This window comes from Rhododendron vialii, chromosome 1a (assembly GCF_030253575.1).
Source record: "Rhododendron vialii isolate Sample 1 chromosome 1a, ASM3025357v1".
NCBI classification, from domain to species: domain Eukaryota; kingdom Viridiplantae; phylum Streptophyta; class Magnoliopsida; order Ericales; family Ericaceae; genus Rhododendron; species Rhododendron vialii.
This window is the reverse complement of record NC_080557.1, coordinates 30,007,650-30,029,276: the sequence shown is the minus strand read 5'-3', so window position 1 is coordinate 30,029,276 and position 21,627 is coordinate 30,007,650. Positions and strand designations below refer to the sequence as shown.

At 38.3% G+C, this 21,627-nt stretch overlaps 1 protein-coding gene and 1 long non-coding RNA gene across 5 annotated transcripts; one reads left to right on the top strand and one right to left on the bottom strand.

The window, feature by feature from the left end:
• Positions 1-215: 215 nt before the first annotated feature.
• On the top strand, positions 216-14,156 carry LOC131334539 (protein DETOXIFICATION 34-like). The gene is made up of 9 exons (XM_058369613.1): positions 216-780; positions 1,354-1,635; positions 2,114-2,460; positions 2,573-2,629; positions 3,638-3,876; positions 4,511-4,629; positions 4,909-4,995; positions 13,553-13,703; positions 13,945-14,156. Exons 1-8 carry the CDS (start codon positions 457-459, stop codon positions 13,616-13,618), a joined length of 1,521 nt encoding a protein of 506 aa, XP_058225596.1. The 5' UTR covers positions 216-456; the 3' UTR covers positions 13,619-13,703; positions 13,945-14,156.
• LOC131334546 (uncharacterized) lies at positions 5,755-13,329 on the bottom strand. Of its 4 annotated transcripts, XR_009202211.1 has the most exons (4): positions 11,574-13,329; positions 10,372-11,505; positions 6,792-7,412; positions 5,755-5,956 (listed from the first exon to the last, which is right to left on the bottom strand). It is a non-coding gene; the product is annotated as an uncharacterized LOC131334546 (long non-coding RNA). The 4 variants fall into 4 exon arrangements; XR_009202210.1 differs by lacking the exon at positions 5,755-5,956 and having other exon boundaries at positions 6,531-7,412; XR_009202212.1 differs by lacking the exon at positions 5,755-5,956 and having other exon boundaries at positions 6,531-7,412; positions 10,372-10,563.
• Positions 14,157-21,627: the final 7,471 nt, after the last annotated feature.

Genomic DNA, 21,627 nt, shown 5'->3' with positions numbered 1-21,627 from the left:
CAAAACATTTAACTTGATCCAACATGTGGAAATGCATAGGAACAGAGGTACAGAAGAATTTGTGTACAGATTCTGTTTTGATCAGCACTCATAACTTGGTCTCTCTCTCTCTCTCTCTCTCTCTCTCTCTCTCTCTCTCTCAATATTGTGTAGGCTACGAAATCACCATTTGGCAATAAATCCTATTTCACAGCAAGCAAAATGACCAAGTAAAATCACACATACACTCTCACCCAAAAAAAACAAAAAAATTTCCAAAGGAAAAACATACTGAAAATTTCTTCACATCACCAAAATCCAAAATCAATCAAAACCAATACTGAAAACAGAAACAGATCAACTTAAAAAGTTGCAAAAATTGCGAGCAACAAAGAGAATGAGAGAGAAAAAGCAGGGGAGAGCAACTGTTCATCCTCTGCGGAATCAACACCGAGGAAAAGAGTAGTTGCACTTCACATGGAGTCACCGTTGATCAAGAACGGTGGCATTGGCAGCTCCGCCTTGGGAGCCACCGAGCTCCACCATGCGCCACCAGAAGTGTTGGCTGCAGGCGAGGGCGGGGATTATCCTCGGGTCCACAATTTTGAGGATGTGAAGAATATTTGTTACTTGGAGAGTGTAAAGTTGTGGGCTATTGCTGGGCCAATAGCGTTTAATATTCTGTGCAATTATGGGATCAATTCATTTACTAACATCTTTGTTGGGCATCTTGGGAATGTGGAGCTCTCTGCTGTTGCAATTTCTCTCTCTGTCCTTGCTAACTTCTCCTTTGGCTTCTTGGTTACTCATCTCTCCCTCCAGATTTGTTACAGTATTATCCTATTTTTCCAATGCATGAAAAATCCAAAACTAATTCATTGAAAAATTAACAAGTACAAAAAATTGTATCAGCTTAACTTGATAACATTATGAGTTCATCATAAAATAGCTGATAAACGAGCTATATATACAAGAATTGAGCTCAAGGAGATCGATTCATCATTCCGCAACCTTACTTTCATTCAATGAAAACCAAACGCATAGAAGTGATATTAGCCTAATTAGGTTAGGCATCTAGCCAGTTTCCAGCAAGCAATACTAGTACTTTCAAATTTCAATTTGTTTTCTCATTCAAACTCTTCACTGTCACGGAATGTATCAGGATCATTGACTAGTGGGAAATTAATTTACAAACAGTACAGTATTTGTGTAGAGAAGGATCAATCCAAAATGATGTGACAATGATATATTTGGTACATTACGAGCCACAATTGTACGAATTTTCGTCTGTAAGAGTTCCACAACGAAAAGTCTGTTTGTAAGGCATAACTCTGAACTAGTACGTAAACCCAAGTCACTTTTCAAATTTTGCAGCTTGGCATGGGAAGTGCACTTGAGACGCTATGTGGGCAGGCATTTGGAGCAGGGCACTTAGAAATGCTTGGAATTTACATGCAAAGATCATGGATAATCTTATCATCCGCCTGCTTTTTCATGCTCCCACTCTACGTCTACGCAACACCGATCCTGAAACTCCTCGGTCAGAGGGACGACATAGCGAAACTCGCTGGAAAATTCTCCATCCAAGTCATCCCCCAAATGTTTTCCCTAGCCATCAATTTCCCCACCCAGAAGTTCCTCCAAGCCCAGAGCAAGGTAAGAAATCCGGCCAAGTATATGATTTGAATTTTCATCTTGCTTTTCCTACTTTCCTCCATCCCTAGGCTGTGTTTGGAATGCCTATAAAACCAACTTTTTGTGCTAAATTTGTTTTTTTTCTAGGGATTTTTATCTAGTTCTATTGAAAAACTCGTTGCCTTCTAGTTCGTCTCAACTAAGGAGAATCTAGAAAAGTAAAATTGGGTGGACTAGATTCAATTCAAAAATATCCCCCTAATGACAAAAAAAGCCAGTATACATTTTTATTTATTAATTTTTTGTATTTGGTCAATTTTTAAATTTTTTCCTTCCGTCAACAGAAAAGAGTAACTCAAATAATTTAAACAAGTTTAGAAACAACCAAAAAAAATCTAAAAAGACAGAATTTTAGGGAAACCAATCACTGATCTAAATTTTGCTGAGTATCATTGTTAACAAAATGATCCTCTCTTGTTTTTCTCATCAAAACCGAAAGGTGGGAATTCTGGCGTGGATTGGGTTTGTGTTTCTTTTCCTCCACATTGGGATGCTATACCTCTTCATCAGTGTGTTTGGCTGGGGTTTAGCCGGCGCAGCTGCGGCTTACGACATCTCGGCTTGGGGAGTGGCTTTGGCTCAAGTGGCCTATATTGTTGTTTGGTGCAAAGATGATGGGTGGAGGGGGCTTTCTTGGCTAGCTTTTAAAGAGCTGTGGCCCTTTGTGAAGCTCTCTGTGGCTTCAGCTGTTATGATCTGTTTGGAGATTTGGTATTTCATGAGTATTATTGTTCTCACTGGACACCTTGAGGATCCTGTTATTGCAGTTGGGTCCCTTTCCATCTGGTAATTGAGTTTAAGTACTAGTTTGTTCAAATCCTATTTACTGTGTTCAGAGCATTTCTGTTTTGTGTTTTTTCTTATGTGTTATGCTTAGGGATTTTTGTTTTTGATGCAGCATGAACATCAATGGTTGGGAAGGCATGTTGTTCATTGGAATAAATGCAGCGATAAGGTAAACAAAATTTATTGGCAAAAAAGGTTCATCTATTTATTTCATGTCTTTGGTACAACCAAGAACAAAATTATGTATTCTGTCTTTGGAAATAAAGATTAGTAATGTGGGGTCCGTTTTCAACTTTTTGAAGATGAAAATCATTTCATAGACAAATGAGCCATAACACAGTCTTAACAATGCCATATACTTTGCATCATCATCTCAACTACTACCTCACCACCTACACCACACTGGCAGTGCCACCACCACCATAGTTGCTATCGTTACGATAGCCCACGCCACCCTACTACAACCAGTTGTGGAGCCAAAGAAACTTGACTTTGAAGAGGCAAAGTTACTATGGTTAAAGTTAAAACTGCAAAATCCATATTGCTCTTGATAGAGCATGATAATGGTACAAACATCATTGAATTTACACAAACTAGGGTTTCAATAGATTTAATGTGGATAATCAAATAGTGGTGGAGTTGCAAGTGACACCATTAATATTCTCCGTAAGCATTGAATGAAAGGGGACGGTAGTATGAATGAGAAAACATATGGTAATTCAATATTTTTGCAAAATAAAACTTAACATGAGAAAATTACACGGATTTCTTCACAAATAAAATATGAACTATAAAAGATTTAATAAAAACAAACTAAATCTTATCAGGCTAATCTTGAAACATATTCCACAAACATATAGTACCAATACTTTGCTAGTTTACAATATTTACCCTAACCCAAAAGCATAAATCTCCGTGCAGAATATATAAAATGTTCTACAGGCTAGTCTGATGGTGGATCCGCTACATATAGGCCACCGCCACCATGACTTACCATCATTCTAAGAGTTGTAAACCATATATAAACATCAAAAGATTATTTATGTAAGACATTTCTGGCAATGTTACTTTTGCATGCAATTTTTTTTCGCTTAAACAAATGGAATGTTAGTTATCCTTTCGTATTCCGCTCTCTTGGTTGATATTTTCTTGTTGTTCTTCTTCTTCTTCTTCATAGCGTTCGGGTATCTAATGAGCTTGGATCAAGACACCCAAGGGCTGCAAAGTACTCTGTTTTCATTACAGTGGCAGAGTCTCTTCTGATTGGAATCTTTTGTAGTGTTGCTATAATGACTACCAGAAATCATTTTGCTATAATATTTACAGACAGTAAAGAGATGCAAAAAGCTGTTGCTCATTTAGCCTACCTCCTTGCCATAACAATGGTGCTCAACAGTGTTCAACCAATTATATCAGGTATTAACATTCACCTTATAATGATTGATGAAAACTGAATTGATTTTAAAGCGAACAAATTCACATAGAAATTTCATATCATCATTTCTATAAAGTAAAATGATCATATTCATGCATTGTATTTACATGGGGCCATTAACGAGAATGATGTGACAGTGGTATTTTCAAATTTTTAGCCATTTTAATGGCCTTGTTTTAAGATGATAGACAACAAGATTTTACTACATCAACCATAGATTATTTGTGTAGTTTTCCGATCTATCTAACAGTATTCTTTGAAAATGTATTATGAGCAACGCCGATGAATGCTTTAGTTTGAACTGAACTAAAATTGTCGTACAAAAGTAGTTATGCTAGTATCGCATTGTGTAGTTTTCTGGTTTATCTAACAATAATTAAGCGTGCTATGTACACAATTTTGAAATTTTTCTAATGAATGATGTGACGTTTGTGGTTCTTTCATTTCAAACTAACGCACCCATCGCTATAAATCATAATTTTAAGCTTATTTGTTACATTATTCAGGTTTGAATTTTATATATGTTTGTTGATTTATTTTACCGACTTATTTTTTCAGAATAATAGTGCAGTAACAGTTTAAAAATGATCCTTTTTGTTACTTTTCTGTTTGTAGGAGTTGCTGTTGGAGGAGGATGGCAAGCACCGGTAGCTTATATTAACTTGTTTTGCTATTACATTGTTGGGCTGCCTCTTGGGTTCCTTCTAGGTTACAAAACAAGTTTAGGAGTAGAGGTAAGAGTATTTAATATAATCTTTATTGCCATACATACCCAAAAATATAAAGAAATAGTCAACACCTTTCGCTTCAAAAAATTACACACACACATATTATATATATATATATATATATATATATATATATATATGTATAACACCGGCACATCATTTTGATTTAAGTTTGTACTACAGAATTTAAGGAAGAATGTCTTTTTGATCATTAAATCAACATTCAAATGGTAATTTGTTTGGACTATGAAAAGTGTGACTCACACGAGTATTCATTGTTAATAGGGAATTTGGATTGGCATGATTTGTGGGACTTTTCTGCAAACTTTGATCCTTTTGTTCATCACATGGAAAACAAATTGGAACGAGGAGGTAATTTACTTTTCTAATTTCTTTCTTCCATTTTCTTCTGGACGGAAAAGGAGGTTATGATCGTCATTTTGGTCATAGCCAGTTGAACCTTAATATACACTGGCCATGAGAGGCAAACAACACTTTTGTTTTGGGCCTGTTGAAGTGGAATTTTTTTGTTTTATCTTCATTCCTAGAATGCATAAAGGGCCATTTTTTAAGTTCACTTTGTGCCCAAAGAGTCAACGTTGGATCTATATGTTCAAAATTTACGTTGATGGAGAGGGAAAACTAAAAATGTAGGGAGAAATTACAAGAGAATATGCTATTTGCGTCGACCTATTTGCATCGGCAGGGACACCATTTGCGACGGGAAGAGTCTTTTGCGTCAGCAATGCGTCGGCTATGGGGAGCACGAAAATGGTGGGGTGTCAAAAAGTTTTTTGCGTCGGCATGCACTGTCGCTAATAGTTTTTTTGCGTCGGCATTCTTGCCGACTCAAAAAATTTGAAAAACATGTGATCATTAGCATCGGGACGCCTTGCCATTGCAAATAGCTTATTTTCATCGGCCTATGCCGTTGCCAATGGTTAAGGTATAAACTTATTCCTTTTGCGTTTGGGTTTGTGCCGTCGCAAAATTGAAAAACATCTGTACATCCTAGGAGCAATCGCTTACCCATTTTTTTTTTACTAATTACAGATACTAACCTGCATATATAGTTTTCTAGACATATAAAACAAGGGCTAATCCATCCAAAGCATGTCCCCATCCATTCTAATACAAAAACCATCTTTCATTCAAAAACCAACATTAATCCATTCATTCAATCTCAAGAGGAGATCCATATTACAATATTGTTCCAATTACACGTTCAGGGAATAAACGCTAAAGTAGGCAATGCCAATACTACTAAAAAATAAGTGGAATCCAAAATATTGCATCTTCACGATCATTACACGCTTTAATCCTCGACAAACACCTGCAGAAGAAGATAGATATACAAGAATGAGATGTTGACTTATATTTATGTATGCATTTGCAATCACATCAAACAATAAAATTTCATCATAACATACATAAGAAAACCGCCAAGCAACAATGCAACCACCAGATCTGTTGATAACCCCAATACGTGTCCATGTCCAAACTTGATAATAATGTATTAGTAAGCAGAATCTTCCTACTTATAAATATCAAAACTTCAATTTAAGAGGCTATTGACTAGGGACATCGGTCGGATTTGGGTCGGGTCATTTCAATTTAAGAGGCTATTGACTAGGGACATCAGTCGGATTCGGGTCGGGTTGGACCCTACCCGACTTTAATCACATTCCCCCAAACTCCATCCAAGACCGACCGACCGACCACTGGTCGGATTCCCGACCGACTGCAGAAACGGATTGGGCGGTCGGGTTCGGTCGGGTTGGCAGGTTGTAGATCTACAAACCCTTATTCTGAAAGTGAAAATCAATTACGGAGAGAGAAGGAAAATTCATTCACATCAACAGATTGATCGCTAATAGTAGTTACAGTCCATAGGAAACACAAGTCCATCAGAATACTATTGACCATTAGAATACTATTCATAGGAAACGCAAGTCCAAGTCGACCACCCACCATAAATAACCATCTTGTTACAAAATAGTCTACTAAAAAAATGGCACATATTTAGTGCAATGCTCAATTGATTCCTGCTTGACAGATCTCAAAAGTCATTTGGAATGTTAAGCGCATATGATGGAAAAATAATATCACACTTCTCCACAGAATCTAGAACTGCATAACACATGCTATCGGGAAAGATTTTAACAAACCTCTTGTTTCCTTATCGCTGCCTCAGCTTTTGCCTTCGGAAGGTTCTCCCATGCAGTGATTTTAGCTTCCTCCCTCTTCATGCATTTTGAATGAATGGATTAACTAAGAGTCATTTATATATCTCACCATGCACTTTAGAGAGTATTTCGTCAAGAGAAAGTTAGGTACTCAGCAAAGCTGACTAGGTTGAACAAGGCGCCAACAAAAGTATTTCGTCAACATGATTATGATCTTCCATCGACGAAATCTGACTAGGTTGAACAAGGTGCCAGCAAAACTACAAGACAACGTCCTTGTTAAAATTAATGCCTTTAGTATTTTATTGCAATGTTCTAGTGCTTATGTTAGTTTTGTAATAGTTTAAAGTGTGGTGTCTTATTTAGTCTTTTACCTCCTCCCTATGTAAAGGGCTTTGCCATAGTATTTAAAGGAGCAAGGGAATGAAAAAGGTAGAGCTGCCCCATTTCACGTTTCTTGTTCCCCTACTTTCCAGAGAGCAGCATCTCTCTTGCTCTATTTTCTCGGTAGTATTGACTGCATTTGAGCAGTCCGCTTCTCCCATTTTTCTTAGCTCTTTCTCCACCATAGATCAAGGTTAGGCTAGGGAAATGCCAACAGTCCTGAAGAAAACAAAAATAGTACAGCGGTTAAACTAATGATAATGCAGGTAGAGCAATAAACCAACGGTCCAAATTATAATTCATTAACCAATCTGCTAAGATACCATAGTGCCCAACGAAGCAAAATTAATAGGCCATTAATGGGCCATAAATTTGGAGTTACTCAAGAAGTAAAAACAAAACTCCCATCAACATATTCAAACTCCCCCTCAACAGATTCCAAAAAAAAACACAATATGTGGTGTGCAATGCCTTGGTCCCTTAATTTCTAATTGACCATTGTAGCGAGCTTTAGATCAGTGACACCCAAACCAGACGGCCTTAGGGCACTAAGAGTAGAGACCACCCCAACGGACTTACTTACTCGAGTCAAAAAGGCTACAAACTCAAGCTACTCCACACAAGACAATCTCGGAGCTATCCATCGTTTGACGAACACTCACTTCTTACTAGGGCTGTTACGAACCCGACCGGACCGAAAAAGACCGAAAAAACCGACCGATCGGTTCGGTCTTCGGTCGGTCCAAGGGAGTTTTTTTTCGGTTCGGGGTGGACCGAACCGAACCGAACCTAGGTCGGTTCGGTCTCGGTTTTCTGGAAATCTATACCGACCGAACCGAACCGAACCGAATGCGGACCGAACCGACCGAACCGACCGAGGACCGAACCGACCGAACTATATATTTTATATATTTATATAAATTATTTTAATTTTCTGGCTCTTATTGTTTTAAATTGTTAACTTCCAACAAAATTTTGAATGGTTAACTTTTGGCTCTTACTTTTTTTTTTTGGAATTTCATTGCTTGATTTATTTACTTTGTTACTCTCATTGGTCAGATCAAGTATAGTTTTTAGGACTTGACTTGAAAGAGGGGGCCTAGGGGTGATATTACTTACCAATCCAATTTCTTCTGCTTGGATTGGGAATGCTGTTCCACACATTGGCTCAATTTTACACCTTAAATAACCGTGGCTTTTTCTTTTCCTTTTGAATAAAGCGGAGTTGGGCGAAGATGGGGACGTTTTTGCAAAATTTTCCAATCGATTGCTCTCTCTGTTCTAAATTACTTTAACTCCTCCAAGTTATATATAGTAGTGTAGAAGATATTTCCAATCGATTGGAAAAAAAAAAAAAAAGGTGAAAGAGTACTTGTGAAAGTTGTAATTGTTTGAGCATACTTGTTGACCACTTAAATAGGAACTTGCACAGGTATTAAATAGGTTATGCACTATTGAACTAGGAGAAAATTTTGTTTCTAGTTAGATGACCCTTTTACTCTTCTATGCTTTCTTTTCAAGTTTCAAGTGCCTTTTATTTTCCTAGGTCTTTCAATTCCAACGAGTTAAGCAAAAAAAAAAAAAAATATCTCCCATGGCTACTCCATACGATACCAGTAAGCTTTCTGAAGGTTGGAAAAACAAATGGATGTTAGTATTGTAGCACTTCTTTTTATACTCTCCCTGTTGTTGTATGTTAATTTTTTTTTCAATTGGTGTTTGAAAAAAAAGAAAGAAGGTACAAACCGTACAATGGCCCAAATATGGGTGAAAAAATGGCCCAAACATGGGTGATTTGACTTAAGGTTGAAAATTGCCCAAATATGGGTGAGAAACATGTGAAAATGGCCCAAATATGGGTGAAAAAAAGGCCCAAATATAGCCCGTAGTCTATTGTTAGTATTTAGAATGGCCCAACTAAGGCCCATTTCGGGCGGACCGAACGCCCCGAACGCCCCGACCGAACCGAACCCACCCCGAACCGAACCGAACCGAAATTAATACCGGTCAGGATCGGTCTCCGGACTATGTACCCCGAACCCGATCGGGGTGCGGCAAATCCACCCCGAACCGAACCGAACCGACCGAATAACACCCCTACTACTTACTGAGGCAAGAGGCCCGATTGCTAAGTGAAAAACCCAAAAAAAGCATTAATAAAAAGAACCAACAACTCAGCACATTCCTTTCTTTATGACTTTTTTTTTTTTTTCAACTACACACCCAAGACAATATCATAAATGCTAAATGGTCAATCTTTTGGGGAATAAGAAAAGATCTGCTCCAGTTTCATGAGAAATTACAGTTAAGAATTAGGAGCACATTATCTTTTGTCGTAAACAAGTGTAAGACATAGAGTCAAGACTATGCTACAACCAATATCACAGCACACCATATGAATAGAAAGATAGAATGAGCACACACAACTATTGTGCCCCTGTTCATAAACCCCATTAACAATCAACTCAATCACTAATATGATCCAAAAGTCACAAAAATAAACTGATTTTTCATCTTTATTATATATATAAAATATAATATAATTATATATAGATACCAAATTTTTTGTTTTTCGAAAAAAAACTGCAAGCACACAAAAAGAATAACACTAAAACAAAACCAATGCAAGCCATAGGTCTAAGTAAGAGATAGCCACTGTAACCAACCTAGACTAAAGGTATGAGACCAAACCCTAAAAAGTAAGGTCAATTCCTCCAGATAATACAGTGTCATCAAGAGATTTGATAGGTAAATCAACAAAAGGTCTCAAGTATGATATCCCCATCCAAATAGGTCTAGTTTTGACCTTCTCAACGTTCCCAACAATATTAGGCACACATTTTGGATTTCCATTCATATTATTTTTATGTAGAGTGATCCTACATCTAGGTGTTTGGGTTCTACCTCCATAATTATTGACATGGTGAGGTCAAGACTCAAGAATAGGGTACCCATAGAGTTTAAAGCAATTAGGTCGAGTGTGACCCTTCACTCCACAAAAATGACATATAGGAATAAACCTGTTATACTCATGAGCATGAGCAAAGTGTGCGCTTGAAGTATGAACGGTATGCAATTTTCCTACATTGAGGTCTAGCGTGACCATGATCAGCACAATGATGACGAATGGGGACAAATTTATCAATAGTAGGTTTCTGTGTGAATTTAGTCATCTTACCAATATTTTGAGGCTTGATAATGCTTACAATCACTTTTGGCTTTACATGCTTTATCTCCTTTTGCTTGTCTTTGTTTTCCTAGCTTGTATTATTCTCAACAGTCATATTGGATGAGGAAGCATGGTAACCAAGTCCTGACCTATCTCCAATTGGCCTTTGAACGTCCTGGATGTGATCGAGAAGCTTAGACCCTGCATTGAAACGCTCAAAAACACAATTAGCATTATCTAATTCAACCATCAAATCATGTATTTTATCAAATTCAAGCTCTTTGACTTTCTCGCAGAGTTGTTCCACTTCCTCTTGCAATTTACCTCTCTCTTGAGTCATGCATTCGAGAGATTCTGATAACTCCCTGCCTACATATAGCGCTTTAGTCAAGTCGATGCTAGCTGCTTCGATCTTACTTTCCAATTTCAAGTTTTGCTTTTTGAGTTTCAAGCTTTCCTGATAAAGATTATCATAAGCTTCTTTCAATTCTTTAAAATCACCTGTTTCTTCTTCAACATCACTCTCCTCATCGGTCTGATGATTGGCAACGAAAGCTAAATAATTTTTCCCTTCATAATCATCATCTTTATCACTTCTCGACTTGTCACTATTTGAATCACCATTCCATGTCTCCACATTTGACACTTTTTGTTTTATCTTTTTATTGGCACAATCCTAACCAAGATGACCATATTCATGACAATCATAACATTTTGGTCCTGAGGGTGGTCCTCTATGTAACTCTAAAGTCTAAGCTGAAATACCTCCAGACATAATCAAGTACTGCTACACAAAATGGGTACTGGTCCTGCAAACCTATCTAACACTCTTGTGGCCCATGGTGAGCACAGTCCAGCAAGTATCTAACCTTGCAGTATTCTTGCCTCTTTTTATTCATTTTGCCCAGCTCAACTCAATTAACTTATCAAACAAATAAGCACAACCAAGTGAATTTCTATATAAGTTGTTCTCCAAAAATCACAAGCACTAATGATACACAAGTTGGCTAAGACCAATAATTAATTGCTGCGGAGAGTGGTGCATTTTAATCATTAAATAATCAATGCAAAGCTTTCATTTCAGTCCCGCATACAAGAACATCATTGAAACTAATTTTTCAGAAATGAAACTGAATATAACACCTTATGAAACTCAAACAAGAACATGGAGAAAATGAAACGGTATTTACATGAACTGAAACTAAAAGTACCTTTCCATCCAGTCATGGAGAACATGGTAAAGGAGAGGCAAATAACGGACAAAGCCTGAACAACAATCATGTCACCTTCTTCTCCTTCCGTCACCCAACCAATATCTTCATCCTAGTGCCCTATGTTCTCTTAGCGGTGTATGCAAACTATAGCGATTCTCACTTTTTCTACAAGGACAACTGATGAACAAACTATCAAGCTTAGAGGTGTATGAAAACTCAAGAAATCTGTCAATCCCATTCAAGTAGTCCCTTGACATCTTCGGTAAATTAATTCAACTCTTGTCCATGTTTCTACCTCCCTCAATATTTTTTGTAGACAAACATGTACATTATGCATATATAGACACACCAATGCATACTACCTACTCCAAAATATTCAAGTATGCTCTTAGTCGCTTAATTGAGGAAAGAAAAATAAAGAGAGATAGTGCAACTTATATACGAAACAAGTTAGAGTTGAAAGAAAAGAAAGAGCCAAATACCGAACACAATATTAAACAAATCCCACAAACGCACTTGAGTTCCACTAGTCCCCCTAACAATATACACAGGAATAGATAAACAAGTTGTTAAAACACCACATTATAAAATTACCAATTTTCAGATTTAGAAGTCAAAGAGATCAATGAATCAGTATTACAAAACTCTTTAAATTACAAATAAACCAAGAAACCATATACTCATTTAGGAACGTGCACAAACATAATAGTACTAAAGTTCCCCTCTTGTTTGAGACTAGAGACTTCACCCTAGGTTTTTGTCTCTATAAGGAACAGAAACTCTAAGCCTAGCTCTATATTTTGTTTCTTTCGATGAGAAACCTATGGGTTTTTTTTTTTTTTTTTTGCTTCTTTTGACATTTTGCCTTTTTTTGTTTCTAAGTGGGCTCTTCTCAATAACAAAAGTTTAATACTCCTCAGTGGGGAAGAATTCTTACAGAACTCTTATATAAATATATGTGTATATATATATGGGGATCCCTTTTGGTTCTTTTGGGGGCTCCTCTTGGTCCTATTGAAATCACTCCCAACCGATTGGGTTCCCAATAACAGTAGCATACATGTGATAAATAGCAATAAGGATTCAAAAGATACACAACCATACAACTGGTGAGAGATAGGAAATTAATGAGTGGAATAAAGGTCCGCTTTGAGCATACCAGAATCACGTGGTAGTGAAGGCGTGGTGCGGTCGTCGGAAACCCCTATGGTAGTCTCGTCGGAAATCCCTGTGGCCGTGGTTGTCGTTGTGGTGCTCTCCTTGTCTTCGATTAGCAGATGAAAAAGTTAGGGCAAAAGAAAAAGGCATAAGAAACAATGAGAGAGATTCTTGTTGCCGTGGTCGGTGTTGTGGTGCTCTCGTTGTCTTCGATTAGCAGCTGAAAAAGTTAGGGCAAAAGAAAAGGGCATAGGAGACAATGATGGAGAGACGATGAAAGAGAGAGGAGACGATCGATGAGAGAGATTTGGGGCTTGGGGCTTTTGGGCAAAATCAAAGATTTAACCCTCCAAAAATTAGAACTTCTTTTCGTCCCCCGCCAATTTTATTTCAGTCGTACTCATTTTTGGGCTTAAAAGGTTATTATTTACGTCGGAGAGTACTTTGCAGATGCAAAAAAAATCTATTTGCCGCTAAGTTTTTGCGACGGCGATGTGGCGGACGCAAACCGGTAACATTTGAGACGGGATGCAATGCCGACGCAATTAAGTAGCTTTTTGCGATAGCATTCCTTGCCGACGCAAATAGGTCGACGTAAGAAAATAAATAAAGGGAAATAAATTGATCTTCATTTTTCCCCCTCGTTGTATGGGTTAAAAAAGGAAAAAAAATGGATGACTATTTTGTCAAAAGTATGTATTTCATTTTCTAGTCCTTCTCTTTCTCTTTACTATTGACGATCATGCATGTATCAATACATATATTGTTTTCTCCTTGTGAAATCCTCTTCAATGTTATCCAAGTTTTGAAATTTGTAGGTAGCACAAGCATCAGATCGACTACGACAATGGACTGGGCTCGACGAAGAATCTCATACTACTTGAGGAAAAATACTACCGTTCTTGTTTTTTCATTTCACCCAAGAGAATTCTGATCAATTTGTTTTGAAAGTGCCTATATAGAACTTGGGTTAAGGCCCCGTTCCACAACTGAGAATAAGAATTTATTTTTTAAGAAGACAATTTCAAGCTTAAAAATAATGTGTTTACGTAAATAATTTTCCTATCAATATGAATCTTGTTTGATAGATCTTATCGAAATCTTTTATACGGTGCAAAAAAAATCAAAAAATTATTTTTCATTTACATTATTTTTTAGTTTGATAATGTGAAATAAGTACTTATTTTTAAGAAGATGTTCTGGAACGGAGCCTAATTCAGGTTGAGATGACCCTTTTTCCTTGGTATGAAGGTCAAAAGTTTTGAATCTTGATAGAGTTGACATCTCCTTTCCCAGATCAAGACCTCCAATGCACGGAAAACTAGAAGCAAAATCAACTTAATTATTAAGCCAAAACACCTCTTAGATTGACAGTGTGTTTTCTCTTATTTTTTGTGTCTCTGTATAGCGCATATGTTACTTATTATTAGTCCTTATAGATAAGTTTTTCCCTACAGTTGTGATCTAAAGTCTTTCTGTAGCATTAAAAGGTTCATCTTTTATTTTCCCTTCTCATGTGGGGCCAATAACTCACATGATTTGGGACTAACAATAATTTTATCTTTAATGTTCTATAGTTTGTTGATTTCATCCACCAATATTATGAAAGACAAAGCTTTCTTTGAAATGTGTACAATATCAAAACAATTATATTTAGTCACATCTATCAGTCTATTTAAGAAATGTATTGATCAATCATTTAGACGTGGCTCTAGGTTTTATTAACCACCACTAACCATCAGAATCTGGTCATTGTATCATGTTGATGGGATCAAATGGTTCAATTACCTTTTAGGCATCTTAATCAATTGAATAGTTTAATATCATTATTTACTACCCTTAATTCAATTAAAGTTCCGGTTAATTTTTTTAAGTTTCTAATCACAAAATGCTGTTTAGTCGATTTTTATTATTACAGTAAACTTGTAACATCTCTTTGTAATAGAAAAATTAAATGCATAATTCTCATAAAATGAAATATGCACATGTTCGGCTGCATGCGGATGATAAATATCTTTCAAAAGAAAGTTTTTTCCGATAGTATCAAATTATTAAAGTAATCTATGAATACCTTGTTTTAAAATGATGTTTATAGATTGGTAGTTATTTTTAAAATCGTATATAATACCTTGTCTTAAGAATGATGTTTATAGATTGGGTATTTATTTAAAAGTGTATTAACTAAATACTTTTTCATGATATAGTACTTGAAAATTAAGCAGTTTGTTTTCATAAAAATATTATTAATTTCCAAATAATTTCTCCTTAATGATAAAGCCACGATTACTTTTTATAGAGCCACGACAGTTTCATGCAGGGGCAGATCCAATTTAGGCCCAGGTGGGTCACGTGACCCACCTGGTTTGTTAATAAATAATATATATGTTGCCAATTTTCACATAATAATTATTGGTCTAGTGGTAAAGATCATGGCTCCTTCACAACAGGTCAGCAGTTCAAAACCTACTGACTATCATTTTGCTCCCTTTTAAACAAATGTTGTCTGTCGCAAGTAAGCTTTTTTAACAAAGGATTTCTTGCTCAAAAAAATAAACAATACTTTGTACATTAAAATGTTAGTGTGACTACAGATATTTGACTTTGTTTCAATTTTTTCCTTTTTCTGTAACTTGTAACTTTCAATTATTGTTTTACCAATTCAATAAGTATTAAATTGAAACATCACTAAAAAGATTATAGTCAATTTTAAAAGTACTAGCATGGGCATTTTTGGAACTTGATTATTGATGTAATTATAGAATGATTTTTTTTTTTGGTCCATTACATGATCTTAATTCTTTTCTTTTTTTACCTGCATTACATGATCTTAATTCAAAACTTAACGATGTTACAACAAAGGTTCAACTTTCTTAAGTGATTTTAACTTTTTCACTTATTGTCGCAAAAAAATATTGATTACCCCATATTTAAGGTTTACCTTGGGCTTTGAAATTTAAGAGCCAACCTTGTACTAAAAAAATGACCCATCTACGTGAAATTCCTGGATCCGCCATTGGTTTCATGTTATCTGACAGTTCTACCTTTTATCCTTCACTCTCATCTCTCCTACGCGGACCTCCCTTCTCTCTCATCTCTCTTACGCAGATGCGTCTCCTTTGAGGAATACAGACCCATCCAATAGTTGTTCTACTCGATTGTTGACATAATCATTACAAAGGAAAAATGTTTTTCGACTAACCCACATATCCTTTGCTGCCATTCTGAGATACAAAGTCATCTTTGTCTCGACGACTGGAACCAGATCGATGCCTTCTACTGACGACGGCGATAACTGTAGGGGGATGAAAACAATTGGTACTTCGAATCAACTTGATCGCTACGGCTTATTCGTGCCTCTTCACCGGAACCCTAGCTCGTCGTCTGAACCCTAATCTGCAAAATAGACAGGGGGTGAGTGCACCTCTGCCTCTCGTGGCAAAGGCCCTCCGATGCCTTTGTTAGTATCACGTACTAGCAATTAAACCCTAATTATCAGTAGGAAAGCAATAATAATGCAACGTATTGCGTACCTTTCACCTTTAGGTTTTCCTCATATTTATAGATTTATGGATGCTTGCTGTCCAAGCATCCTTATTGCCATAGGATTCCTAACTCGTATAGGAAACCCAGGATATCAAGGAATCTCGTTTCCTTTATCGGTTTATGGAAAAGAGTCCTTTTAGGATTCTTTTCCTTTAAGAGCCGAACATCCCATACTTGTTGGGTATCTTTCTCAGATCCTATATTCTTGGGATCTTTATCCCTATATGGGACATGACTATTCTGGAATCTTCCAGAGTATTCCCTTTGCTCCTACTCTCGATTGGAGCTCCATCTTTGTTCGGCCGCCTCATGGCCGAGCAGACGGCTTGGACCAGTTACTTCACATGTAACTGGTCCTTGAGCCCGTACAACCTTTCTGGACCATTGACTTCTCATGTCACTGGTCCATATTGCCGAACACTTGTTTAGCATGATGACTGTCCTGTCTATATTCAAACTATGGTCCCACGTACCATTTATTCGGATATCAATTGCATTGCTTTCAACCCGTGATCACTCGTATCACGTGCTAGGTTTTTTACTACATCTGTTCGGCTGTATCATAACCGAACAGTCTGCTTGGACCAACTACTTCACATGTAACTTTGGTCCAATGTAATCAGAATGTCTCTAACTGCCGAACAGTCTATTTATAGCCATGACTTCTCATATCACTGGTCCATATCGCTGTTCACTGAACTGCCCGGCGGTAGGTCCTATCGTACTTACCGCGTGCTTCCAGACATCACGTGTTCGGCAACTAAATATATGTGCTTGGGAATACCTCCCTACAATTGCTCCCCAGCTTCATGTATTTACCACTGTTCGAGGGCAATATATGATGCTTAAAAACAGAATTCTATCTAGACCAAACTCTTTTGATCCCGTGCAGTTATAATTTCAATATCTCATTGATGCCTTTTGGCGCCTTTGTCATTATACCATCTCGAGGTAATGACTCCACGTGGCATGTTTCATATGCCTAACATTAACTTCGAACTGACGTTCTATGAAACGGCGTCAGAACGGTTTCTGCTTTCCGTTACTTTTACCTGTAACGGCGTGAGAGGAGACGTTTCGTCTCCGTCTCTTACCCTTAAACCCCTGAAAGGGCTCTCTTTGGGTTTTTACCAAAAACTTACTCGCGCTCCTTCTCTCTCTAGAAACCAGGCGAAAGCATCCCGCTATCCGCCATTGCCGCCACCTGCAAATTCAATTGCATTCCAGGGAATCGTCACATTATTCTTGTAAGATTCTCGTTCTTACTCCATTTCGTCTACTTAGGCTTCCCTCTGAGATCTCACTCTCAGATTCGTGGGTCGTTTTTCTAGGGTTTCAATTACACCCTTTTTCAGTCTTTCTTCTTTCCTGAGTATACCCATGGCTGACGATGGTGAGAATCCTTTGAGACCCAGTAAATTTAGGAAATTATGTGAAACCCCTACTGCCATGGCGGCATTTAGGAGGGAATATAACGTTCCAGAGAACGTTGGTCTCGAACTCGCCCCCCTGGGCGCAGATAGAGACGGAGGTTCCTGGGATCGAATGTGTATCCCCATTGTTGCCATCGTTGAAGGTGGAGTTCGATTTCCCCTCCACCCATTACTTCGCTAGATCCTAAACTGGTATCGTCTCACCCCCATGCAAGTATCAACAAACGTCTTTAGGCTGATAATGGGTGTAATAGCTTTGAATAGGATTCTGGGGACCCAGTTAGGAATTTGGGATATTCAGTGGTGGTACAGTATTGTACTAAACCCTGACTATAATACCTACTATTTCAAAGTTAGGAGGGCAGAAAAGCGTTTCATGCTCAATCTGCCTGATTTTGCTCGTGACCACGAGATCGACTTCCTCTATGTGACTGGAGCATTCGAGCCTTTAGGGGAAGATGGCCAAGTGCTAGGGCTCCATTGCCCCCACATATGGGGTTATCCACGTATGCTCTTGCTTTTCATCTTTTGTAATTTCTTCATTTTACTGCTTTCTCGTAGCTTTCATTGTGCCTAATTGTGGTTTTACAACTCCAATCTTGCAGCCGAGAACGTTAACAAACGACCAAGACGAGAGCCTAGTTACGTCCAAACAGAGGACATCAACAAAATCCTCAAATATAAAGGCGAACTTGGTACCCGAACAGCTGGTCGGGGTCGAGACGCCGATATACTGCTGGGATACGATCCTTCGTACAGAGGGGTCATTGATAGAAGACTTGCCCATCCCAGTACCAGTGCTGCATCCACCTCAACTGCTCCTCAAGAACGTATTTCAAGACTTCAAACTGGGGTTACTGTTGCTGGCCAACCTGGTGAAGTTCCCATTTCAGAAGGCGTGCCACTTCCTCGTTTGAGACTCAGAAGATCTACTCGTGGATCAGTCTCTAATCAACAACAACCCGAGCAGTTAATTGCAAATCGTGATACCAGCCAGTCTTCTTCTTCTGGTTATTCTCGATCCCCTTGTAACCCAGGTACAATGACCCGTCAACCTCTTAATCTGAGCTCTTTACTTACTGTGTCCGCACGAGGACGTGGTGCTACCAACAGGGTAGCATCAACTGGCGCCCCGCCCCCATAATCACGTCGCAACAGGGGGGGATCAGCAAGATCGTCATCTTCTCCTCGGGGAGAGGAGGGTTCCCTTGATGCTGCTAACGCACATCGAGACAAACGGCCTAGGTCTGATGACCCAGCTGGTTCTGTTCCACAGGCTGATACAGAAACCCATCTCCCCGTGTCACCAACTGCTCAAGTACTCCCCCAGACATGGACTCCTCTTTTTACTAGAGGAGACCGTCTTGTTCATGTTGGGGATAGTGCTAGTTCATCTGAGACTGCTCTAGCCTTGGCTCAAGGGTTAATGCTCCCTGTTGATTTGCAAAAGGAGTCCCTGTCGTCACCTGATCGGCTGGTGTCTACTGGGCTCGTTAATGGAATTAAGGTAATGTGACTCAACCTTTTCATATAAGTCTTTATGTATATTTCGTATACCACATATCATATATTGCTACATTTGTCACTTACCACTCGCTGTTTTTGCCAGTTCATTCAAAAAATGGTAACCATAGGGCAAAAGTACCAAGAAGCTGAGGCCGAACAAATCAGATTGCTAAATGACAACACTCGACTCCTTCGGACAGTTGCTCGTCTTGAAAGAGAAAGAGACAAATCCAAGGCGGATTTCAACCAAACCAAAGAAAAACTTGAAGTTGCCGAAGAGAGTCTCAACCAGGCTCTATCAGAGATCGACAATGCCAAGAAAGCTGCATATGAAGAAGGGTACCAGAAGGGTTTCGACACCACAACTGCTAACTATGTTGAACAGATTCCTTCTATCCAAGATCAGATTTGGACTGCTTGCTGGGAAACGTGTTTAACGAAAGTTGGCGTTGCTGAGGACTCTCCTCTCTGGATTGACAATGAGCTACCGAGCAGTCGTGCTGCAGCTTCCCAAGAGCAAGAAGTTCCTCTAGAAGATGATGTTGAACAACAAATTGAAGATTTTACTGGAATAGAAGAAGATATTCCCTCTGGATCTCAGACTGTCCAGTCTCCTGTTCGAGATTCAAATCCTGAACCTATCAACTTGGAGGAGAATGTGACTGTAGGGGATGTCACGACTGAAGGACCTGTCAGGGCAAACTCAGATGTCCAAAACCTGGACTAAACCTTTGGTAAGTTTTTGAAAAAAGACTTTTGTTTTAAAACAGTTTGAGCTGGTCCTGCGTGACCGTAGTTTTTAAACCCTGCGTGGTACCAGTACTTTCGTTTGGTAATGCTCTGGATAATACAGGTATTCGGCCCTTCGTGGCACTACTTTTATATTTTGCTCGGCTTCCATGTTTGATGCAGCTGTTCGTATGCAATTTTCAATCTAAGTATTTCGTACCGTTTATGTATCATTTGTTTGCATAAGTATTTCGTACTTTTAGCAAATCTTTCACACCTGTTCTGAATTTTAAGTTTCACGTACTTAATGTTTGTTTAAGTTTCTCGTACTTACCAATAAACGTTTACAAGAGTCATGTACTTGCATTCGTTGAGTTTCACGTACTCACACCACAACTTCTAAGTATCACGTACTTAGAACTACTAGTGTATTGGATTCCTAAGTATCACGTACTTATAACACCATATAAGTATCTCGTACTTTGAACGTCCATACAAGTATTTCGTACTTGTATTTGTTAAAAACACACAAGTATTTTCATACTTGCTAAGTATCACGTATTTTAAGAAAATACATACAAGTGTGTTCATACTTGCATTCAAATGTATACCCAGGTTTCACATACTTGGGATTCTATACAAGTGTCTCGTACTTGTATTCGTTAAGTGCCACGTACTTAAAAATGTATAAAAACTTTTAAGTTTCACATACTCAAAAGGTATACCCTGCTCCCCAATACGAATAAGGAGAACCAAACTCGTAGTTCGTATTGAAATACCACAACAGTTATTTGAAAGAAGTGATTTTATTCATAATCTGTAAAACGCAAGAGGGCGTTGCTCGTACCCTTTAAAAAATAATCAAAACTAGAACAAAGGAATTATATTCGTAATTCCCACACAATCACGTAGTGTAAATCCAAAACAGGATTTAATACTTCTAAACAAAGAACTTTCGTAAATTATGAACATTCCAAGGCCTTGGAATTGGATCACCATCCAAATCTGCCAATCGATAGGCTCCTATGCCTATAATCTCAGTTACTCTATATGGGCCCTCCCAGTTGGCCCCCAGCTTGCCTTCGTTTGCCACCTTGGTGTTGCCGAGCACTTTTCGTAGCACAAGTTCCCCAACACCAAATTCTCTAGGATGAACATGTTTGTTGTAGCTTTTCATCAGCTGCTCTTGGTAAGAAGCAAGATGTACCAAGGCCTTTTCTCTCTTCTCCTCGGCAAGATCAAGCTCGATTTCAAGGGCCCTGTCATTGCCTCCACTCTCAACCAAAGCTGTCCTGTTGGTCGGCAGACCCACTTCCAGAGGTATGACAGCCTCTGTTCCAAATGCCAACGAATAGGGGGTCTCTCCCGTAGACCTCCTAGGCGTTGTTCGGTGAGCCCATAAAACTAACGGTAACTCATCAGGCCATTTTCCCTTTGCTTTGTCCAACCTCTTCTTTATCCCATCTAGGATAGTTTTATTGGATGCCTCTGCTTGCCCATTACTCTGAGGGTAGGCTGGGGTGGAATAAAAATTTCTTATTCCATATTGGGCACAAAAAGTCTTGAATTTCTTCTGAAATTGGGATCCATTGTCTGTAATCAATGAATAAGGAACCCCAAAACGAGTGATGATGCTTTTCCACACGAACCTTTCTATCATAGGCTCAGTGATTTTGGCCAGT

What these genes read in the sequence shown, in the direction of transcription:
- LOC131334539 (XM_058369613.1), top strand. Translation starts at nt 457, where the DNA reads ATGGAGTCACCGTTGATCAAGAACGGTGGCATTGGCAGCTCCGCCTTG. An exon ending in GTTGGGTCCCTTTCCATCTG is followed by an intron (nt 2,461 to 2,572) that starts GTAATTGAGTTT and finishes TTTTTGATGCAG; the next exon opens with CATGAACATCAATGGTTGGG. An exon ending in TGTTCAACCAATTATATCAG is followed by an intron (nt 3,877 to 4,510) that starts GTATTAACATTC and finishes TTCTGTTTGTAG; the next exon opens with GAGTTGCTGTTGGAGGAGGA.